Source organism: Dreissena polymorpha, chromosome 2, assembly GCF_020536995.1.
Source record: "Dreissena polymorpha isolate Duluth1 chromosome 2, UMN_Dpol_1.0, whole genome shotgun sequence".
Taxonomy (NCBI): domain Eukaryota; kingdom Metazoa; phylum Mollusca; class Bivalvia; order Myida; family Dreissenidae; genus Dreissena; species Dreissena polymorpha.
This window is the reverse complement of record NC_068356.1, coordinates 7,420,486-7,439,400: the sequence shown is the minus strand read 5'-3', so window position 1 is coordinate 7,439,400 and position 18,915 is coordinate 7,420,486. Positions and strand designations below refer to the sequence as shown.

At 38.6% G+C, this 18,915-nt stretch overlaps 1 protein-coding gene across 7 annotated transcripts in view; it reads right to left on the bottom strand.

Moving 5' to 3' along the window:
- The window catches only part of LOC127865753 (multidrug resistance-associated protein 1-like), a 198,965-nt gene that overhangs the window by 52,301 nt on the left and 127,749 nt on the right, over window positions 1-18,915 (bottom strand). For 4 of the 7 annotated variants that reach the window (XM_052405698.1, XM_052405695.1, XM_052405694.1 and 1 more), the window contains exon 23: window positions 7,710-7,909. In XM_052405698.1, the coding sequence (XP_052261658.1) occupies window positions 7,710-7,909 (200 nt within the window). Of the gene's footprint in view, window positions 1-7,709; window positions 7,910-14,223; window positions 14,535-16,346; window positions 16,658-18,384; window positions 18,696-18,915 lie in introns of all 7 variants that reach the window. The other 3 variants (XM_052405697.1, XM_052405693.1, XM_052405696.1) reach the window with 3 other exon arrangements.

Genomic DNA, 18,915 nt, shown 5'->3' with positions numbered 1-18,915 from the left:
ATACGAGATGAAAACAATGCCTTTCGGGTTAAATAACGCCGCAAGCACCTTCCAGCGTACAATGGAACTGGCGTTACAAGGTTTAACTTGGCTAACGTGTTTAGTTTACATTGATGACATTGTGGTGTTCGGATCCACGTGGCTGGAAAACCTTTTGAGAACTGATGAGGTTTTACTTCGTATCCAAACTGCAGGTTTGAAGCTTAAGTCAGATAAGTGCCGCCTTCTCCAGTCAAAAGTCATTTTTCTGGGTCACGTAGTCTCAGGAGAGGGGATAAGTCCCGATCCGACAAACATTGAAAAAATTGTCAATTGGCCAAAGCCCGGAAACGCGAAGCAGGTTAAACAGTTTGTGGCTACTGGTTCGTACTATCGTCGATTTGTAAAAGATTACGCTAAAATCGCGCGACCTTTGATTGATCTGACGAGAAAGGAGGCCAAATTCGAATGGAACGATGCGTGTGATATGGCGTTTAAACGAATCAAGGATGCTCTTATTAGCGAAAACGTCATGGGACATCCACTGAATGAGGGTGGGACATTTTACCTCGACGTCGATGCGTCCGGCACGGGGATCGGCGCGGTGTTGAGCCAAGAACAGCAGAGTCGCGAGCGAGTTATTGCCTACGCCAGCAGGGGGCTGAATAAAGCCGAGAAGAATTACTGCATAACTGAGCAAGAGCTTTTAGCGGCAGTATACTTCATCCAGTATTTCAGGCAGTATTTGCTGGGGCGGCATTTTATTGTAAGAACAGATCACCAATCGTTGATATGGCTCTTTAGTTTAAAGGAACCGAGTGGGAAAATCACGAGATGGATTGAGATTCTGGCCGTGTATGACTTTTCCATCGAATATAGAGCAGGTAATAAGCAAGCCCACTGTGACGCTTTGTCGCGCTGTGAAAGTCCCCGGTTCTGTACGTGCAGCGACGTAGATACAAGCGAACCGTTGAAGTGCGGCCCATGCAATAAATGCCGAAGGAGAGCTGAACTAATGCTGTTGAAACCAAACGAAAAGGAAGAAGGTGAAGTGAATGCGGGGTCACCTGAAGACGATTGCGTAACGCCGGTCGTTTTAACCGAAAACGCGCCTGTGATCAAGAGTGTTAAAAGTAGCGAGTGTGAGGTACCAAAGCCAGGTCCATCGGATGACAGGGGAAGTTCTACTCTGCACACATGGGCAACCGAATTCACAAGCGTAACAATGGCAGCCATGCAGAGTGATGACCCTTATATAGCTAAACTGTATAGTGTGATACGCGATGGTATTAAAGCGCCGGTTGATGAAATGGTAACGTTGAGTCCAGAGACACGTCATTACTGGGTGATACGAGACTCGCTCGTACTAGTAGAAAACGTGCTATATAGGAAGTTTCAGCGGGTAAACGAAACACACGATTGCCTTCAGCTGATTGTCCCGTACACACTGCGAAAGTTGGTATTAAGTAGAATGCATGACAGTGTGACCTCTGGTCATTTAGGGGTCAAGCGAACTAGGGCAAGGTTAGCTTTAGGTTATTACTGGTTCAATATTAAGGCTGATGTGCGTGTATATGTTGCCAGTTGTTCCGTTTGTGACGCTGATAAAAAGCCACAAAAACCGCCTAGGGCGCCTATGGGTCATGTCAGGTCTGGCGCACCCTGGGACGTCCTAGCGATTGATTTTACTGGGCCGTTCCCAGTCACTCCGCGCGGTAATCGGTACATTCTCGTGGTAACGGACGTCTTTTCAAAATACGTCGAGATCATCCCAGTGCCAAACCAAACAGCCGAAGTGTGCGCATCAATGGTCCTAAATGATGTCATAGCGAGATGGGGTACCCCGTTAGCAATACATTCCGACCAGGGCGCAGCGTTTGAGAGCAGGGTCTTCAAGGAGCTGTGCAAGCTGTTAGAGGTCAAGAAGTCCAGAACTAGCGCCCGTCATCCTGCAGGCAACGGACAAGTAGAAAGATTTAACAGAACGATGTTGAGCATGGTTAGAGCGTATCTTGTTGGCGAACAGGAAGACTGGGATCAGCACTTGGCCTGCCTAGCAGCAGCATACCGGTCGACCCCACATGAGAGTACCAAACTTTCCCCCAACCTGCTAGCTTTAGGAAGAGAAGTCCGCATGCCAGCCAGCCTCATCTACAGCCATGTTGACGCATCACCGAAGCAAGAAAACCCAGGCGAGTACGTCCTTCGGCTGCAAGAAAGGATGTTGAAAGCCCACGAGGTGGCTAGGAAACACATCGGAAAGGTCGCTCGACGCAGCAAAGAAGTCTACGACGCCAAGCTGTCCTTTCATCACTATCAAGTCGGTGACGTGGTGTGGTGCCTGCATGAAACTAGGAAGGTCGGCGTCAACCCTAAGTTGGAAAGGGCATACGATGGTCCCTATCTTGTAACAGCAAAATTCTCCGAGATCAACTTCACCATCAAGCTAAACAAAGAAGGCCAAACCAGAGTGGTACACCACAACAAGCTCAAGCCATGCAAAGCAGGGATACTACCGAGATGGGTGTTGTCTGCACGGAGGAAAATTTTAAAAAATATAAAACCATAAACCAGCGTGCCATCAGTGAACATTATATTCTAAAACTTTATATTTATGTTTAATAACATGTACATTTGTAACAACTTGGGAGTAAGGTAATTTTAATAACAATAAGCTGAGAACGGTGAAGATGCATGGCTGTGTGACAGTGGCGAGTGAAAGAATATTAAAACGTTATTTAATTTTATAGACATAGACAAAGTCATTTTAAAATAATTACTAAATTTCAGAAAAAGATGATTCCCAAGGTTCTAGCGCAACAGCGCCCTAGGCGTAGATACCGATGCAAAGTGTGCGGGAAAACTGATAGAAAAGGGAGGTTGATTGGCCACATCCTGAAGCACCATGTGCCGATGGACCAGGCTCCATTTTCCTGCGGATTGTGTAACTTCCGGTGTACTGAAGTGGCAGATCTCACTAACCATATCACGCGGTATAAGCGTCATGTCGACGAGGCAAAACGAGCAGGAGTAGTGGATCTTTCGCAAATCCTGAGGAAAGCAGAAAATCCCGTCGAGGTTCACAACTTGATGGACTTAGAGGAGGCCGATCCTGAAGATGACTATGAGGGTATATTCGAACAAGACGCGGAGGAAGCAGTCCTACCCGACTGGCTGTCTCAGGCTACGGGTAGTTTACTAACGCCTTCGGCCTCACCTTCCGTGTCTGCTTTTAAACCAGTAGAGAAGCCGGTGGAAATCAACGCGATAAGTGTGGAAAGACTGCCTAGTCAATCGCCACTCTTTCGTGCAATTCAGGCACCAGCCCTAAACCTGTGGCCGGCAACGATCCCCTTCCCGATGCCGACGTACATGAATGAGACAGTGAATGCTCCAATAACATTCTCGCAGTCGTCAACGGTGAGAGCAGAGGTGAACACCCCGTTAACAGACGAACCCGAATTTTTGGGCAATGGCATTGCCGAGTCTTTCCTGGAGGAGTTATGTTCTCCGGCAACCGCTGCAGCCGCAGAAAACCCGAGGCAAGTCGTGGAACCAGAGCGTCCCGTTAGCTCAGTCGGGGAGTGCGTCAACGTTGTGCAAGCTGCTAGCTCTTCGTCAAACGAAGTGCTGAGACAAGCCTTCACTGACTTAGTCAACCAGTTAAGCAGTGATAACAGGGAGATCATTAGAGCCATAAGAGAGAACACGGCGGAGTTGCGTGCAATAAAAAACAAACTAGGTCCAATGAGTGAGGACATTAAGTCATTAAGATTTAACTCAGATCTGGTAAGGCGATCCACTGTTGGGAAGCTGGAGAAGGATAGGGAACAGGTGTCGAAGCGGCATTCTAAGCCGTAGCCATGTAACATTTCAAAAGGAATGTATTGTTGTTTGCTGTTTAAAGTGTGTTTCATTATTGATAGTTTATCTTAAATCATTTTTACTGTTTCGAGTCACTGTGACCTTGTACCTATAAAGTTTCATGAGCCTAGGCGTTGGCATTCTTGAGTTACCATCCGGAAACCATCTGGTGAACGGACCGACCGACCGACAGACCGACGGACCGACTGACATGTACAAAGCAATATACCTCATCCTCTTCGAAGGGGGGCATAATAATATGTTTATCACTAAACTGTTTTAGTATTTGTTACAATTACCTGTGGACTGTGGCAACAGGAGTTTTGCCAAAAAAAAACAGGGGGGTAATGATATGCCCTGCATATAGGAACATCAAATGTACCTAACATTTGTTTATACATATTATAAATATAACTTAACTTACTCATTGCTGTACAACTCATGTGTTGAATATTTGAGCAGCCATAATTTAATTTGCATGTGAACTGGTTCATTTCACAGAGCACCATACAAACAAAAGACATAGCTGTTTAAAATCATTTCATCCGTTTAATGCAAAGTCCACTGTTGTTGTTGTTGTTACTGCATTTGATCTTCGATTTTATGTCATTATATATAAGTGTGTTCACACGTATTACACTAACATAATGTTAAGTGATCATACCTTGTTATCTTCGTCGTATATCTATTTTAACATGCATAAATGAGTACATTTTCGTAGGTTATTGTCAGACCATTCTCATTTCTGATCTGGTCGCAGCCATTTGTCGCGTTGCATTATGGTCAGGTTTGAACTATTGTCTGCAGTGAACTAAGCATGAAACAGGTTATTTTTAGATATGATGTAATCTCTGTTAAATACTTGTTTAAAGTGGTGTATCCATCTTTCTAAGCGCCCATAGATTGTTTTACATAAATTTTTGTTCAAAATCCAATATGGCGGTGTCTTTTGGCGTGATGTCATTTCAATGCATTTCGAGCGTTCATGACCACTTTTTGTGGTCAATCGACGTCATTGACCCATTTTTTGGGGCAATGACCATTTATTTTGGGTACATGACCAGTAATTTTGGGGCAGGCGACCAAGAATTCTTGGTCGGGCCATAAAAACTGGGCATTGACCAACCTTTTGGGTCGCTCGAGTATTTAAGGTTTCAGGAACTTTATTAAATAGATTCAGTCGGGCCATAACATCAAGGGCATAACATCTTTTATTAAATATTCAGAAACTTGTAAGAAAAACTTAATATAAACTGAATTCATATAGATCCTAATAGACTTTAACCCAACACAGATATCTTATATAAATATATTAAAGATTGTTTATTTATTTAAAACGTATACTCTTGTGGTGAATGAGTATTGGACACTGGTGTGAGAGAATTGTTTTAAATATTTGACTTATTTCTGAGAAATCATCGTATTGTGTGGTGTATTTGAACCGTAAAGAAATTTGCACTGTTAATGTTTACGTTGTGTTAATGAAAATATAACTTCTATGAATTTCGACGTTAAAGAATAAAAGGTTAATGAAGTTTTAAAATGACTTGTTTTCCTCGTTTTAGTAAATAAGCGTAAAAAACCACTTTATTATTATTGAACTATTATTGAACTATTCCTGGCAAGAATACGGAACAGTTAGCTCGCAACAATATTTGACCTCTGACCTTGAAGGATGATCTTAACCTTAACCTTTCACCACTCAAAATGTGCAGCTTCATGAGATACACATGCATGCCAAATATCAAGTTGCTATCTTCAATATTGCAAAAGTACTCATAAAATGAGCGATTTTGGCCACATATATTTGACATCTGACCTTGAAGGATGACCTTGACCTTGACCTTTCACCACTCAAAATGTGCAGCTCCATGAGATACACATGCATGCCAAATATCAAGTTGCTATCTTGAATATTGAAATACTGCAAAAGTGTACATTAAATGAGCGATTTTGACCCATATATTTGACCTTTGACCTTGAAGGATGACCTTGACCTTGACTTTTCACCACTCAAAATGTGCAGCTCCATGAGATACATATGCATGCCAAATATCAAGTTGCTATCTTCAATATTGCAAAAGTAATTGCAAATGTTAAAGTTGGCGCAAACCAACCAACCAACCAACAGACCAACCAACCAACAGACCAACAGACAGGGCAAAAACAATATGTCCCCCACTACAATAGTGGGGGACATAAAAACTGCACCGCCCCCTTCTGGCAATGATTTCAACAGACTGGAACACATTTTTAACTCGATCGGCCCAGATATCATAACAAGAGTATTAACATTTTTTTTCAGCCGAGATTTCATTGAAACAAATGTTCCAACTCATGAAGATTGGCAAATAAATGTGGCTTATAAAGTGTCAACAGCCCCCAGCATCCATGTTTTTCAACAAAGCGGAACCATTTTCATGTTCTGATCAAGTTTCATAAAGATTGGATAATAAATGTGACTTCTAGAGTGTTAACAAGGTTTTACTACAAAGCCATATAAGGAAAAATGCCACGCCCCTTGCAGCCATGTTTTTTTTAACGGATCTCTACCATTTTCGAACTCAGCCCAGATATCATTAGTATAAATATTCTGACCAAGTTTCATGAGCATTTGACCAAAAATGTGACTTCAAGAGTGTAAACAAGGTTTTACTATAGCCATTTAAGGAAAACTGCCCCGCCCAGTGGCAGCCATGTTTTTCAACAGACCAGAACCATTTTCAAACTCATCCAAGATATTGTTAGAAAAAATGTTCTGACTAAGTTTCATGAAGATTTGACAATAAATGTGACTTCTAGAGTGTTAACAAGGTTTTACTATACACTAAAGCCATATAAGGTAAACTGCTACGCCCCCTGACATCCATGTCTTTCATTTAACTGGAACCATTTTCGAACTCTTCCAAGATATTATTGGGACACATGTTCTGACCAAGTTTCATTAAGATTGGACTAAAAATATGACTTCTAGAGTGTTAACAAGGTTTTACTAGAGCCATATTAGGAAACTGCCACGCCCCCTGGCAGCCATGTTTTTCAACCAACCAGAACCATTTTCGAACTCGTTCAAGATATCATTATAACAAATGTTCTGACTAAGTTTCATGAAGATTGGACAATAAATGTGACTTCTAGAGTGTTAACAAGGTTTTACTATAGCCATATTAGGAAAACTGCCCCGCCCCCTGGTGGCCATGTTTTTCATCCAACCGAAACAATTTTTGAACTTGTCCAAGATTTTATTGGGACACATGTTTCCAACAAGTTTCATGCAGATTGGACTAAAACTGTGACTTCTAGAGTGTTAACAAGGTTTTACTATAGCCATATAAGGAAAACTGCCAGGCCCCGTGGCAGCCATGTTTTTCAACCAACCGGAACCATTTTCGAACTCGTCCAAGATATTATTGAGACACATGTTCTAACCAAGTTTCATGAAGATTGGACAATAAATGTGACCTTTAGAGTGTTAACAAGGTAAATGTTGACGATGCACAACGCACAACGCACGACGGACAAAAGGCGATCACAATAGCTCACCATAAGCAAGTTGTGCTCAGGTGAGCTAATAATAAATTAAAAAAACAACACTAACTGTGTGTTATTGTAATCTTGATCAACCCTATTTAATGTTTAAAAGAAATCTTTAAGTTATAAATCAAACAAAGCAACAATAGGCTTCTGTTAATTTCTTATGTTGCTTCATAAATCAAGAATTCCAAGAATTAAAAAACAAATGATGTCACAAAAACAAACAATTTGAAGGGATAGACGAACCTTCAAAATTTCAAATGAGGTCACAACCGTTTGCACTCAACAAAAAAAATCTACAATATTATTCTAAAACAAATTCCCAAACTCACCTGTTTGAGACTAAACTGGGGTAGTGAACCACAAGGTTATCATCCACCTTCTTCTCTGAAGTCTCAATGAAGCGTTCCTGCTGCCGGTAAGCCCGCACTGTTGTCACCCCAGTAACAGTTTCCCCAAAATGAGAGTATATCGGTGATCGACTGACTGACTCAAGTCGCTTCAATTGTCGAGAGGTAGCAACATAAAATCTCTGAAAAAATGGAAACAATGTTTTATTTTATGCTTGGAAGAAAAACATAAGTATAACATAACAAATAAGTACACATGATGAATGTTCACCAGAGCTTTGTAATTGGACGGATTGATTTTAAGGGTGTGTAAAGACTATAGTTAAAGTAATAATCAATGCTCAATAACTTACTTCAAAGATCAAGTAAGCAACAGGACCTTCCACAATGGGCATATATATAATAGGGAAGCTAATACAATTCATGTAAAATTGGCTTATTTTAAAACCTGAAAAAATCATTGAAGCAGAACAACCTGACAATTTCTAAATGTTCAACCAATTAGTATATATCATAATTAAAATGTTTCATCAGTTAGATTACACTGCAACTCCAATATATTGCGGTCCGATATAACGCGATGTCCAATATATAGCTCATCAACAGTGGACCCCATTTTTTTCGCCCACTTTAATTTTCTGTGTAATCCGACATTAATCAATCCAGCTTGGTCCAGATTGTTTGCTTTTTTTGTGCATTACATTCATGCTTGTGTACAGTCCAACCCCTACTTCCAGTCACCCCTCATTGCCGGTAACCCCGTGTAGGCGGCCGGTCTGTGCGGCGACCGTCGATAAACACTATATAATGCACCCCTCTTAAGCGGTTACCCTGTTTCTCCGGCCAGCGGCCAGCAATTTTGCATCCCAAATGTTAAATTCCCCCCATATGAGTGGTCACGAGCAAGTAAGTCAGTCATGTACATTGGCAAAATTACACAGACACAATGGCGAACAAATCGATACGTACTTCCAGTCTGCGGTTTAGGCTCTGTAGTACTGAAGCGTGATGTGTGATAAACGTTTTGACAGCCAGTTTGCAAATTGCAATTAATTAGCGGCGGATTATCGGGTTATCGGGTTAAAAGCAATATGCGACCGCTTGATCTTTTTGTTTCCGCACGTGCGAGTATCACCTATTATTACTGGAAAGGAGATTCTTAATTTATAATTTATTATTTGTAGCTCATACTATTTCAAGCACACATTTATGACAATTATCGGCTAATTAAAAGTTAAAAAGAACAAAAAAACTTTTAACCGAAATCAACTGATCTACATGTTATCTGTGCTACAAAGTTTTTATCCAAAAATCAATACACGCATGCTTTCGAACCATGGGTATGGCGTGACATTGTACATTGGTGCATAATTTTCGCGCGATTTTGTCAGGACAAAGGAAATACACGATGCTAGAATTTCTAAACGTCTCGTTAACATTAAACAATCGAGAGTGTGTTTCGGATTACAAATTATTATTCTCATTTGGGAATAACACAAAACATTTATATTTGTTTTATATTTACAATGATAACAATATTAATTTTGATAAATCCCTTTACGCGGCGAAAAAATGTTTTTATAATATTATGCATGAAAAGCACGATTACCAGGAAGATTACACCCGGTTGCTATTATCAGTCTTTTAAGTAACTGGCCACGATTTTATCGTGAAGGAGATCACCGTCGGGACCAATTCGTGCGGTAGGTATTCAAAGCAATAAAACTGCAATAAACCGATTAAATTATCGATTTATAGTGACACGGGAGTTATTCACGCATAACTGATTCACAACTGTTCCCATCTTAAGTGCATTGGGGCCATACAACGCGCATTGTGTAAACAATGAATCATGAGAATGATTCTTTTTCATTGACTTGATTCCGATGATGATGATGATATTGATGATGATTAGAAAGATGAATAGAATATTTTTTTGAATGAAAATGTTGTCTTATAGCTTATTTTAGAAAGGAAGAAATTAAATTATTTTAAGTCTATACATTGTTTAGTACATGTACACATATTTACCATTTTGTTTACTGTGAAACCATTTATTTTCGACAGCACAAAATTTCGTCATTTTTATAAAAATGACGATTTCGTCAGCACTTAAATTCGCCGATTTCTGATTTTGAATTTAAAAAAAAAAATGCCTCAGTCAATATCCGATTTGTGTGTAATACATATTCGCGATCAATCGCAGTTGCGAAAAATCGTGGTACGAATGCGGGAACACACTTGAGAATCACTGCAGGAGGTGGGGCCTATTTGTCACATGCCAATTAACTAGTCTTTTGTTATCAAGGGACAGTAATGGACCCTCTTAATGTATGCCATTCACACGTTCATTGTTATGATTAGCGGACAAGTGGGATCAAATAACCGTTAACGAGTGTTTTTAACAACGAAGCCAATTGCCAATAAGTCTTATTCTATTATTATAATTGCCATACTGATAACAATCGTACCTTTATCGGCACCAATTAGGGAAGGTGCGAACAATATAGGTAATAACTAGTGTTGGGAAATTATTTTGTCACTTTTCAATAAAGTTTCAAGCGTACATTTTTGATAATTTTAAGAACAGTAATTGGTCTCAAATGTCACTTTTTAACCTGATATCAACATTAAAATTATAAACTCTATGCGTGTGTTTGTTCTGAAAAAGTAAACTACCGGTATATAAATCAATAATGTCAATAATTTAAAAACAAATAAATTGATACATATAAAATAGTAATAAGTGTGGTTAAACGCAAACAATCAAACAACAAACAGCAATTAAAATATTCTTTATTAACTTGTGATAAATACGCATGTTGATCACACATCGTCATCTTTTCCTTTGGTTTATTGTCTTTCATCGGCATTCGCTGCGTGATGGCTAATATGCAACACCCCTGAAAAACACAATGCACCTAATGGGTAATAAAGTTATAAACAATTAGCGCTAATTCATTACCATTCTACATAAACGAAGTCAACGCATTCGATACAGCTGTACTGCACACGCGTTTTAAAGAAGTGTAACGTGTCAGTTAAGTACCTTGTGTAATCTACATCCCTTTGTGTCAAAACCGGATTAATCTTGATTACGAAACAGCAGTGAATGTCTGCATGGATTATGTTGGAATTTAATGCCTCATGTCTACGGTAAAGTTTTAAAGTATTGTTCAACTTAGTGTTTGTTTTTGTTCAAACATAGAGCATGATTGTTCATTAGGATCTTAAATTTGCCGATCGGTCGACTGACGAAATTTATTAAAATTAATGCCTGACGATTAATAATGGTTTCACAGTATACAAAAATTGAACAGTTGGCCATGCACTCATCAACTCCAGACTCCCTATGACCCAACCCCCTCTTAAGAGGCCAACCCGCTTAAGCAGCCAATTTGGCTGTTTCCCTTGACTGGCTGCTTAAGAGGGGTTGGACTGTACTGCGAAAAAAAACAAAAAAACTTTCTCAACATCAAAGGTAATTTCGCACTTCACCTTTCACAACCTTCCCCATTGAAATTGCCTTTAACTGACATGGCGCAAGCTGTCAATCACTTTCCTCTCAGGCTGCTGAAAACACATGTTGGATACGATATAAACATCTTGTTTTTAATTTAGAGGGAAAGCCTGCACTAACATATTTTTTATCCAAAAGTAAAGTTAAAAGTGAGCTGTCTCCCATCCGTCGTAAGATGTTTATTAAGAACTCAAATATTAAAGCCCATGCTTTCCACGATGAAGGAAGGTGTTATATCGTTCATGAGGTATAATTTTTGCATGCTTGTCATGAGTACAAATAATATTCAGGAAATACATGAGGAGTGTTTATTTGTGGCTAGATTTTGTTATATTTTGTGGGGAAAAACAACACGCGGAAATCCTTTTGGGATAACAAATTTTATGAAACGCATTTTGAAATACTTACATGGAATAATGATTTTATGTTATACATATGTATAACACGTGGATTTAACACAAAATGCAATAAGGTACGTAAAAAGCGTGTTTTGAAACTGCAAAAACTATGCTAATCCATACATATACGTGCATGAATGACCTGACAAGTAATATCGCACGCCAAATATATTGGGAATGCGATCTTTGGACTCCGCGAACCGTGATATAATGGAGTTGCAGTGTATTAGCTTTTTCGATCTCGCCAATAAAATATTTAATGACAGATGAAATTTGTTCTACATTCTACAAACACAGTTACATTAAAATTTGAATTCCAACGGATGGACAAAGCTGCAACTAAATGTTGCCGCCTTTGAAGGACCATAAACATCCAGCAGTTGAATCCTTATCTCACTCACATTGCTTGAATAATATTGTGTTATAGTGTTATAGTGTAAAAGTATTCAATCATATAAAAACAAAACAAAAAATATTTGTTTTTGTGCCATTACACTAAAATTATCATTTTGAAAATGCCTTTCATTTTTGTGATGATATTATTTGTAATCACACAGAAAACAAACAAATATCCTCTATTATCTTTAAGCATTCCTTGACACAATTTCAAATTAAACAAGGGACAAAATTGTCACAAAACCAGGTTTTCATTGTGAAAAAACATCTGATAAAGGGAGACAACTCAAACTGAACTTTTGAAATGAACAAACAAAATTAACCCCCTTTGTAAGTTTGTTTTAAAATAAATCTATTTTTAGTCTTGGCGACCTTGACATTGGAGATATTGACGTGATTCTTTCGTGCAACACACCGTCCCATGATGGTGAACAAATGTGCCAAATGATTTTAAAATCTCATAATGAATGACATAGTTATAGCCCAGACAAGCTCATTTATGGCTATTTTTTACCTTTGAACTCAAAGTGTGACCTTGACCTTGGAAATATTGACCTAATTTTTTCGCGCGACACACCGTCTAATGATGGTTAACAAATGTGCCAAATGATTTTAAAATCTCACAATGAACGACAAAGTTATGGCCCGGACAAGCTTGTTCCGCCCGCCCGCCAGCCCGCCAGCCAGCCCGCCCGCATTCGCCAATCTAATAACCAGTTTTTTCCTTCGGAAAACCTGGTTAAAAACATATATATGTGTGTGTCTGCAATATTTACGCAAGATTCTGAAAATATGTTATTTTTCACCTTGAAATACATCGTATTCCAATAGTTCACACAATTAAAAGATATCACATTCATCTATGTAATGATTACAATGCATTAAATAAATATATAGCACAATTATAATATTCATTACTATTATATTATATACAAATATAGTTAACATCATAAAATAATTTAGTATGTTCAATATGACAAAGATCAATGAATTTAATAAACAGAAATGGTTGGCTTTTCTCTGGGAAAATAGCAGTGTATGCTTCATTCTTTGTTTTAAAAGCACTATATAATTAAGCTGGATTGTTTTGGCAGACTTAAACATTATTTGGGTTTTTATATATTATATACATCATTTTACTAATTATATATTTTTGTCAGAAATGGAAATGTTTGGTATGATAGTGGTAATGAGTCAAGTCAAGGTTCCTTTGGCCAAATTTTGTCCTGACACGGTCATTGCTCTGAAATTGGTTTTCCTTCTAAAACCGGTTTCATATCTAAGGTTTTTTTTGTAAAAACTCACATAAAATTGATTGTCACAGCAAGTAAAATTTTTCTGAACATTCAAATTTATAAATCTGATTATTTATAAATATGGTTTTACATTATTATTAGATATAATTTAAAACAATTTTTAAAAATCCCCATTTAAGAATACAGAAAATTCTTATCTAGAGCTCCGACCACGTAACCCAATGAAGTGTGAGAAATCTGGTGACACATTTTGATATTTATATACTTTGTAAAGCTCAAGATGGTGGGCAAAGTGCATGTCATCAAATTTCCATTTGGGAATTAACCAAACCTTTCATGGTGATATTAACAATGGTCATGGAATAAACTTGACCACTGATATAATTATATTAATGTAAATATAAGCATGCTCAGAATGGCATACACATAATTTTGCAATTAAACAAATGTATTGCAAAATTATTTTTTTTAAACATTAACGGTATACAATGAAATATTTGAATAACATATGAATTATATATTTTGTTATTTACAGATTATGAAGATTCAAAACTGAACTACTAATGAATAGGCATAAACTACTAATTCATTTTTATAGGCTTTGCTACACAGTATATAAATTAAGAACAAATGGCAAATGTACATGTTATTTGTAATATTTATTAAACTTGACAATGCATGTTTAGAAACCCATATGTTATGTAAGGATCAACAACGGACTAATCAAAGTTTTAGTTTCAAAGAGGTTCTACATGTTTACCAATTTAGAGAGCTGTGCCTTCTTTGTTTGATACAAATGATTTAAAGAACACAAAACAGTGTTTGTCAGAGGTGTAAATAAGTCAGAAGGGTTATCAATTCCATAGCCAATTATTTTGTCAGACTTTTGATTAAACTTGATGAGGTCTACATTTTAACAAAAATACCTGAACAAAGAAGTAGATGATTCCAAGAGGGGGCAAAACCACCACAAAGTAATGCAAGCAGACAGCAATGATGCCTAGATTTCCAGCAGCCATGAGAACAACATTCAACATGGAACGAATGGTGAACGGGACAACATAGTCAATGTCTGCCATGTCTTGGGCCACTATGTTCAGCACGCGACCTTGAGGGGTTGTGTCAAAGAAGGCCATGGGGAGGTGAAGGACATTTGTGAGCAGTGCAAGGTAGATCACCCTGGATGCTTTCAAGCCACTGAGAGCCATGAAGAAGGCAGCCACTGCTTCCAGGGAGCCTGAAAGTAAATGATGATTTCATGGACTTTGGGCTTGTGGTGGTAGGTATTATGATGATTCCATGGACTTTGGGCTTGTGGTGGTAGGTATTATGATGATTCCATGGACTTTGGGCTTGTGATGGTTGGTATAATGATGATACAATGGACTTTGGGCTTGTGATGGTAGGTATAATGATACTACCATGGACTTTGGTTTTGTGATGTTTGGTATAATGATAATTCCATGGACTTTGGGCTTGTGATGGTTGGTATAATGATGATACCATGGACTTTGGGCTTGTGATGGTTGGTATAATGATAATTCCATGGACTTTGGGCTTGTGATGGTTGGTATAATGATGATACCATGTACTTTGGGCTTGGGATGGTTGGTATAATGATGATACCATGGACTTTGGGCTTGTGATGGTTGGTATAATGATAATTCCATGGACTTTGGGCTTGTGATGGTAGGTATTACTATGATACCATAGACTTGGGCTTGTGATGAAAGGTATTATGATGATCCTATGGACTTTGGGCTTGTGATGGTTGGTATTATGATGATTTCATTGACTTTGGGCTTGTGATGGTATGCAATATGATAATATCCTTGACTTTGGGCTTGTGGTGGTATGCATTATGATAATATCCTTGACTTTGGGCTTGTGGTGGTATGCATTATGATAATATCCTTGACTTTGGGCTTGTGGTGGTAGGTATTATGATGATTTCATTGACTTTGGGCTTGTGGTGGTATGCATTATAATATCCTCGACTCTGGGCTTGTGGTGGTATGCATTATGATAATATCCTTGACTTTGGGCTTGTGGTGGTATGCATTATGATAATATCCTTGACTTTGGGCTTGTGGTGGTAGGTATTATGATGATTTTATTGACTTTGGGCTTGTAATGGCATGTATTATGATGATATAATGAAAGTTTTGCTTGTGGTTGTAGGTATTATGATGATACCATGGTGAGAATATACTGGACTTTTTACTTGTGGTGGTACGTCATAAACTGAGGATAAAGGTGACTTTTGGACTTAAAATCAGAAAAAAATGCGTAGAAAACCATGAACTTTGGAGTGACTAAAGCAGGTCAAAAAATGAGGATACAATTGACTTTGACTAACAAGGGTAGGTCAAATGGTGAGACTATCTTGGACTTTGTACTTACAACTTGTTGTCCAATGTACTATGATGTTGATAGTTTGGAATACAAATAGGCAGTATTGCTGAGTGCTGAAAAAGCTGGTATGGACCGGAACATCAGATGACAGTCACAAGATCATGTTGCTATCAGTGGATGGCAAACAAAGAACAAAGTATAAAGGGGGTATACGGGCTGTGACAAGCTTTGATGTTCAGATGACTGCAGGATCAAAGCATTTGTGTATGCATTAAAATATAATGTGCGCTGCATCTAAAAGAACTGCTAAAAGGTTGCCTGACAAGGAGCTGTGAAAGGTGACATTGAAAGAAATGATGATTTGATATAAAAACTAGTCTTGCCACATTAATCATTCATGGATTATCAGTTGGGATAATACAATTCCCAATGGTAGAAGCATTGTAACCTCAAAATAATAAATACAAAATGTAAGGAATTTAAGTTGAAGATTTTATAAAACATATTCAGTCCTTAATTTGGTCAGATTATTTCAATGGCATTTGAGTCATACTAAGTAATGTTCCTTGGCAAAGAAAACTTTTTCAAGTTGTATTTCATGACAAGAAATGTATGACACTGGGATACACTGCAGTTTTCCCAGACGTCAGCCCAGTACAAATGACGAACACAAACCACACATTTCTCCACCCACCTGCACCAAGTAGTAGAATATCAGCAGGGGAACAATGGTGGTCAGAAAGAGCGGAGTGCTGATACCCACTATGATTGGGACAGTCAATACCCGCAGCAAACACTGAATCCACATTTGATAGTTACCAACTATCGTGACATCAATTGTGTCCATATCCTTATTAAACCTGTTCAAGACGCGACCCACAGGTGTGGTGTCAAAGAAGAACATTGGCGATTGCAACACATTGTGCAAGATGGCAGCGTGAAGAATGCGGCCTGCGCGGACATTTCCGATATAAAGCATAAGCGAGGCCCCAACTATGAAGACACCTGTAACAAGGGAGCAGAATGATGTAGTCCCATTTAGGCAATAATGCTATTGTAACTGATACTGGCAGTCTTTAATTGGAAAGATGTATGTAACAGTACTAGATACTGACACCTTCAGCAAATAAGCTGAGACTGAGACATTCAGTCCAAGTTTATTAAAGCAGGTCACAACACTGACGATTAATTACAACAATCTAACAGCTATTCATGCAAACAAACTCACAAAATAATGAAACAGCAAATACTAGGCATGCACACAAAGCCACTACATGTGTTATCTATTAGTTGACCAACAACAAACTTTGTGTTAATACACCAGAAACCCATTAGTAAATGCACCAGACAAATTTTGCCCCATATAGTGGGATGGCAATAGAATACCATGGAGTTAAGACTTTTGGTTCTAGGACATACAATGAAAAAAACAGTGGACTCTTGACTTATGTTGGTAAGTCATGTGATAAGACTACAGTGGACTCTGGACTTGTGTTGGTAAGTCATGTGATAAGACTACAGTGGACTCTGGACTTGTGTTGGTAAGTCATGTGATGAGAATACAGTGGACTCTGGACTTGTGTTGGAAAGTCATGTGATAAGACTACAGTGGACTCTGGACTTGTGTTGGTAAGTCATGTGATCAGACTACAGTGGACTCTGGACTTGTGTTGGAAAGTCATGTGATAAGAATACAGTGGACTCTTGACTTGTGTTGGTAAGTCATGTGATGAGAATACAGTGGACTCTGGACTTAAGATGGAAAAAAATGCATGGAATACTTCGGACTTACAATTGAAGGTTAAATGATGAGAATACAATGGATTTTATACTAAAGATTTGATGATCAATGAACTATGATCTGGATGCATTGGTCTTTGGCCTTACTATGATCCACAAAGAGAAGCCTGTTGGGCCGTCAAGCTCAGTTTCTAGAGCTTTTGCCTTTAATCCAAAAATCATCAATCCTTTTTGCAGCCATTCTTCTGCTACCTTTGATTCAAGTTAGGAAGATGTAAGTTTCTGGCATTTACTGGCAGAAGTTAGTGCCCAGGAAAAGTCACCGTGATATGACAAAAGTACAGTTAAAAACAGAAAGAAAAAAAAGTTACAAAAGTACTGTATAAGGCAACTTTGGATACGATTGAATGTCAGATTAGCAATTAATACACTAATATAGCCTTGAGGTTAATGATTTGAATTCGTGGATATCAGAATAACGGTATTGCTTAAATAGAAGCCCGAACGGCAAGAGTAAGGATACAATGGACTTCGGGGGTATGATTGGCTGCCTGAGAAAATGGGCTGAACATATTGAGAAACTATGACAAGCATTGCTGGTCACATGTCTACAGAATCAAAACATGTGTGCATTAAAATATTATGTGCACTACATCTCCAAGAACTACTTGAAAGCATCTGATAAAGAGCAGTGAGAGGCAACAATGAAACAAAGATGCCTGGATATAAAAACTAATATGTCGCATTTATTGTTCATCTATTATCTTTTGTTTTTATAGCCCTATGAAAGACAAATCATTTCTCCAAATACAAAATGCAAGAAATAGTGGTCAAATTGCTTCACTTCCACTGAATTTACACCACATATTGTGTTTTGTGTTTCTTGGCAAAGTAATTTTACATTTTCAACTGGTATTTCACGAGACTTGTCAGATACTGGAATACACTGCAATTTTCCCAGCCCAACAAAAGCCACATATTTCTCCACCCACCTGCACCAGATAATAGAATATCATGCAGGGAACGACGGTGGTCAGAAAGAGCGGTGTGCTCATTCCAACTATAATAGGGACTGTCATAACCCGCAGCGTACACTGAATCCATGTTTGATAATTATTGACGATAGTGGAATCAATTGTGTCAATATCCTTGCTAAACCGGTTCAAGACGCGCCCCACAGGTGTGGTGTCAAAGAAGTTCATTGGTGATTGCAACACATTGTGCAAGATGGAGGTGTGAAGAATGCGGCCTGCTCTGACATTGCCGATATAAAGCATGAGCGAGGCGGCAACAAGGAACACACCTGTAAAAAATTAGCAGAATGCTTCAGTCCCAGATGGGCTATAATGCTCTTGCCACTGTAAGAGGGAGTCTCTGATTAGATAGATTCAGGTAACAGCACATGACACTGACCCCTGCAACAGGTTAACATAGCAAAGACATGCAGTTCCTGATAGGCTATAATAATGTGGGTGACAGCACCTGATAAAGACATCTGCTATACATGAGTAGTCAGAGGTAGG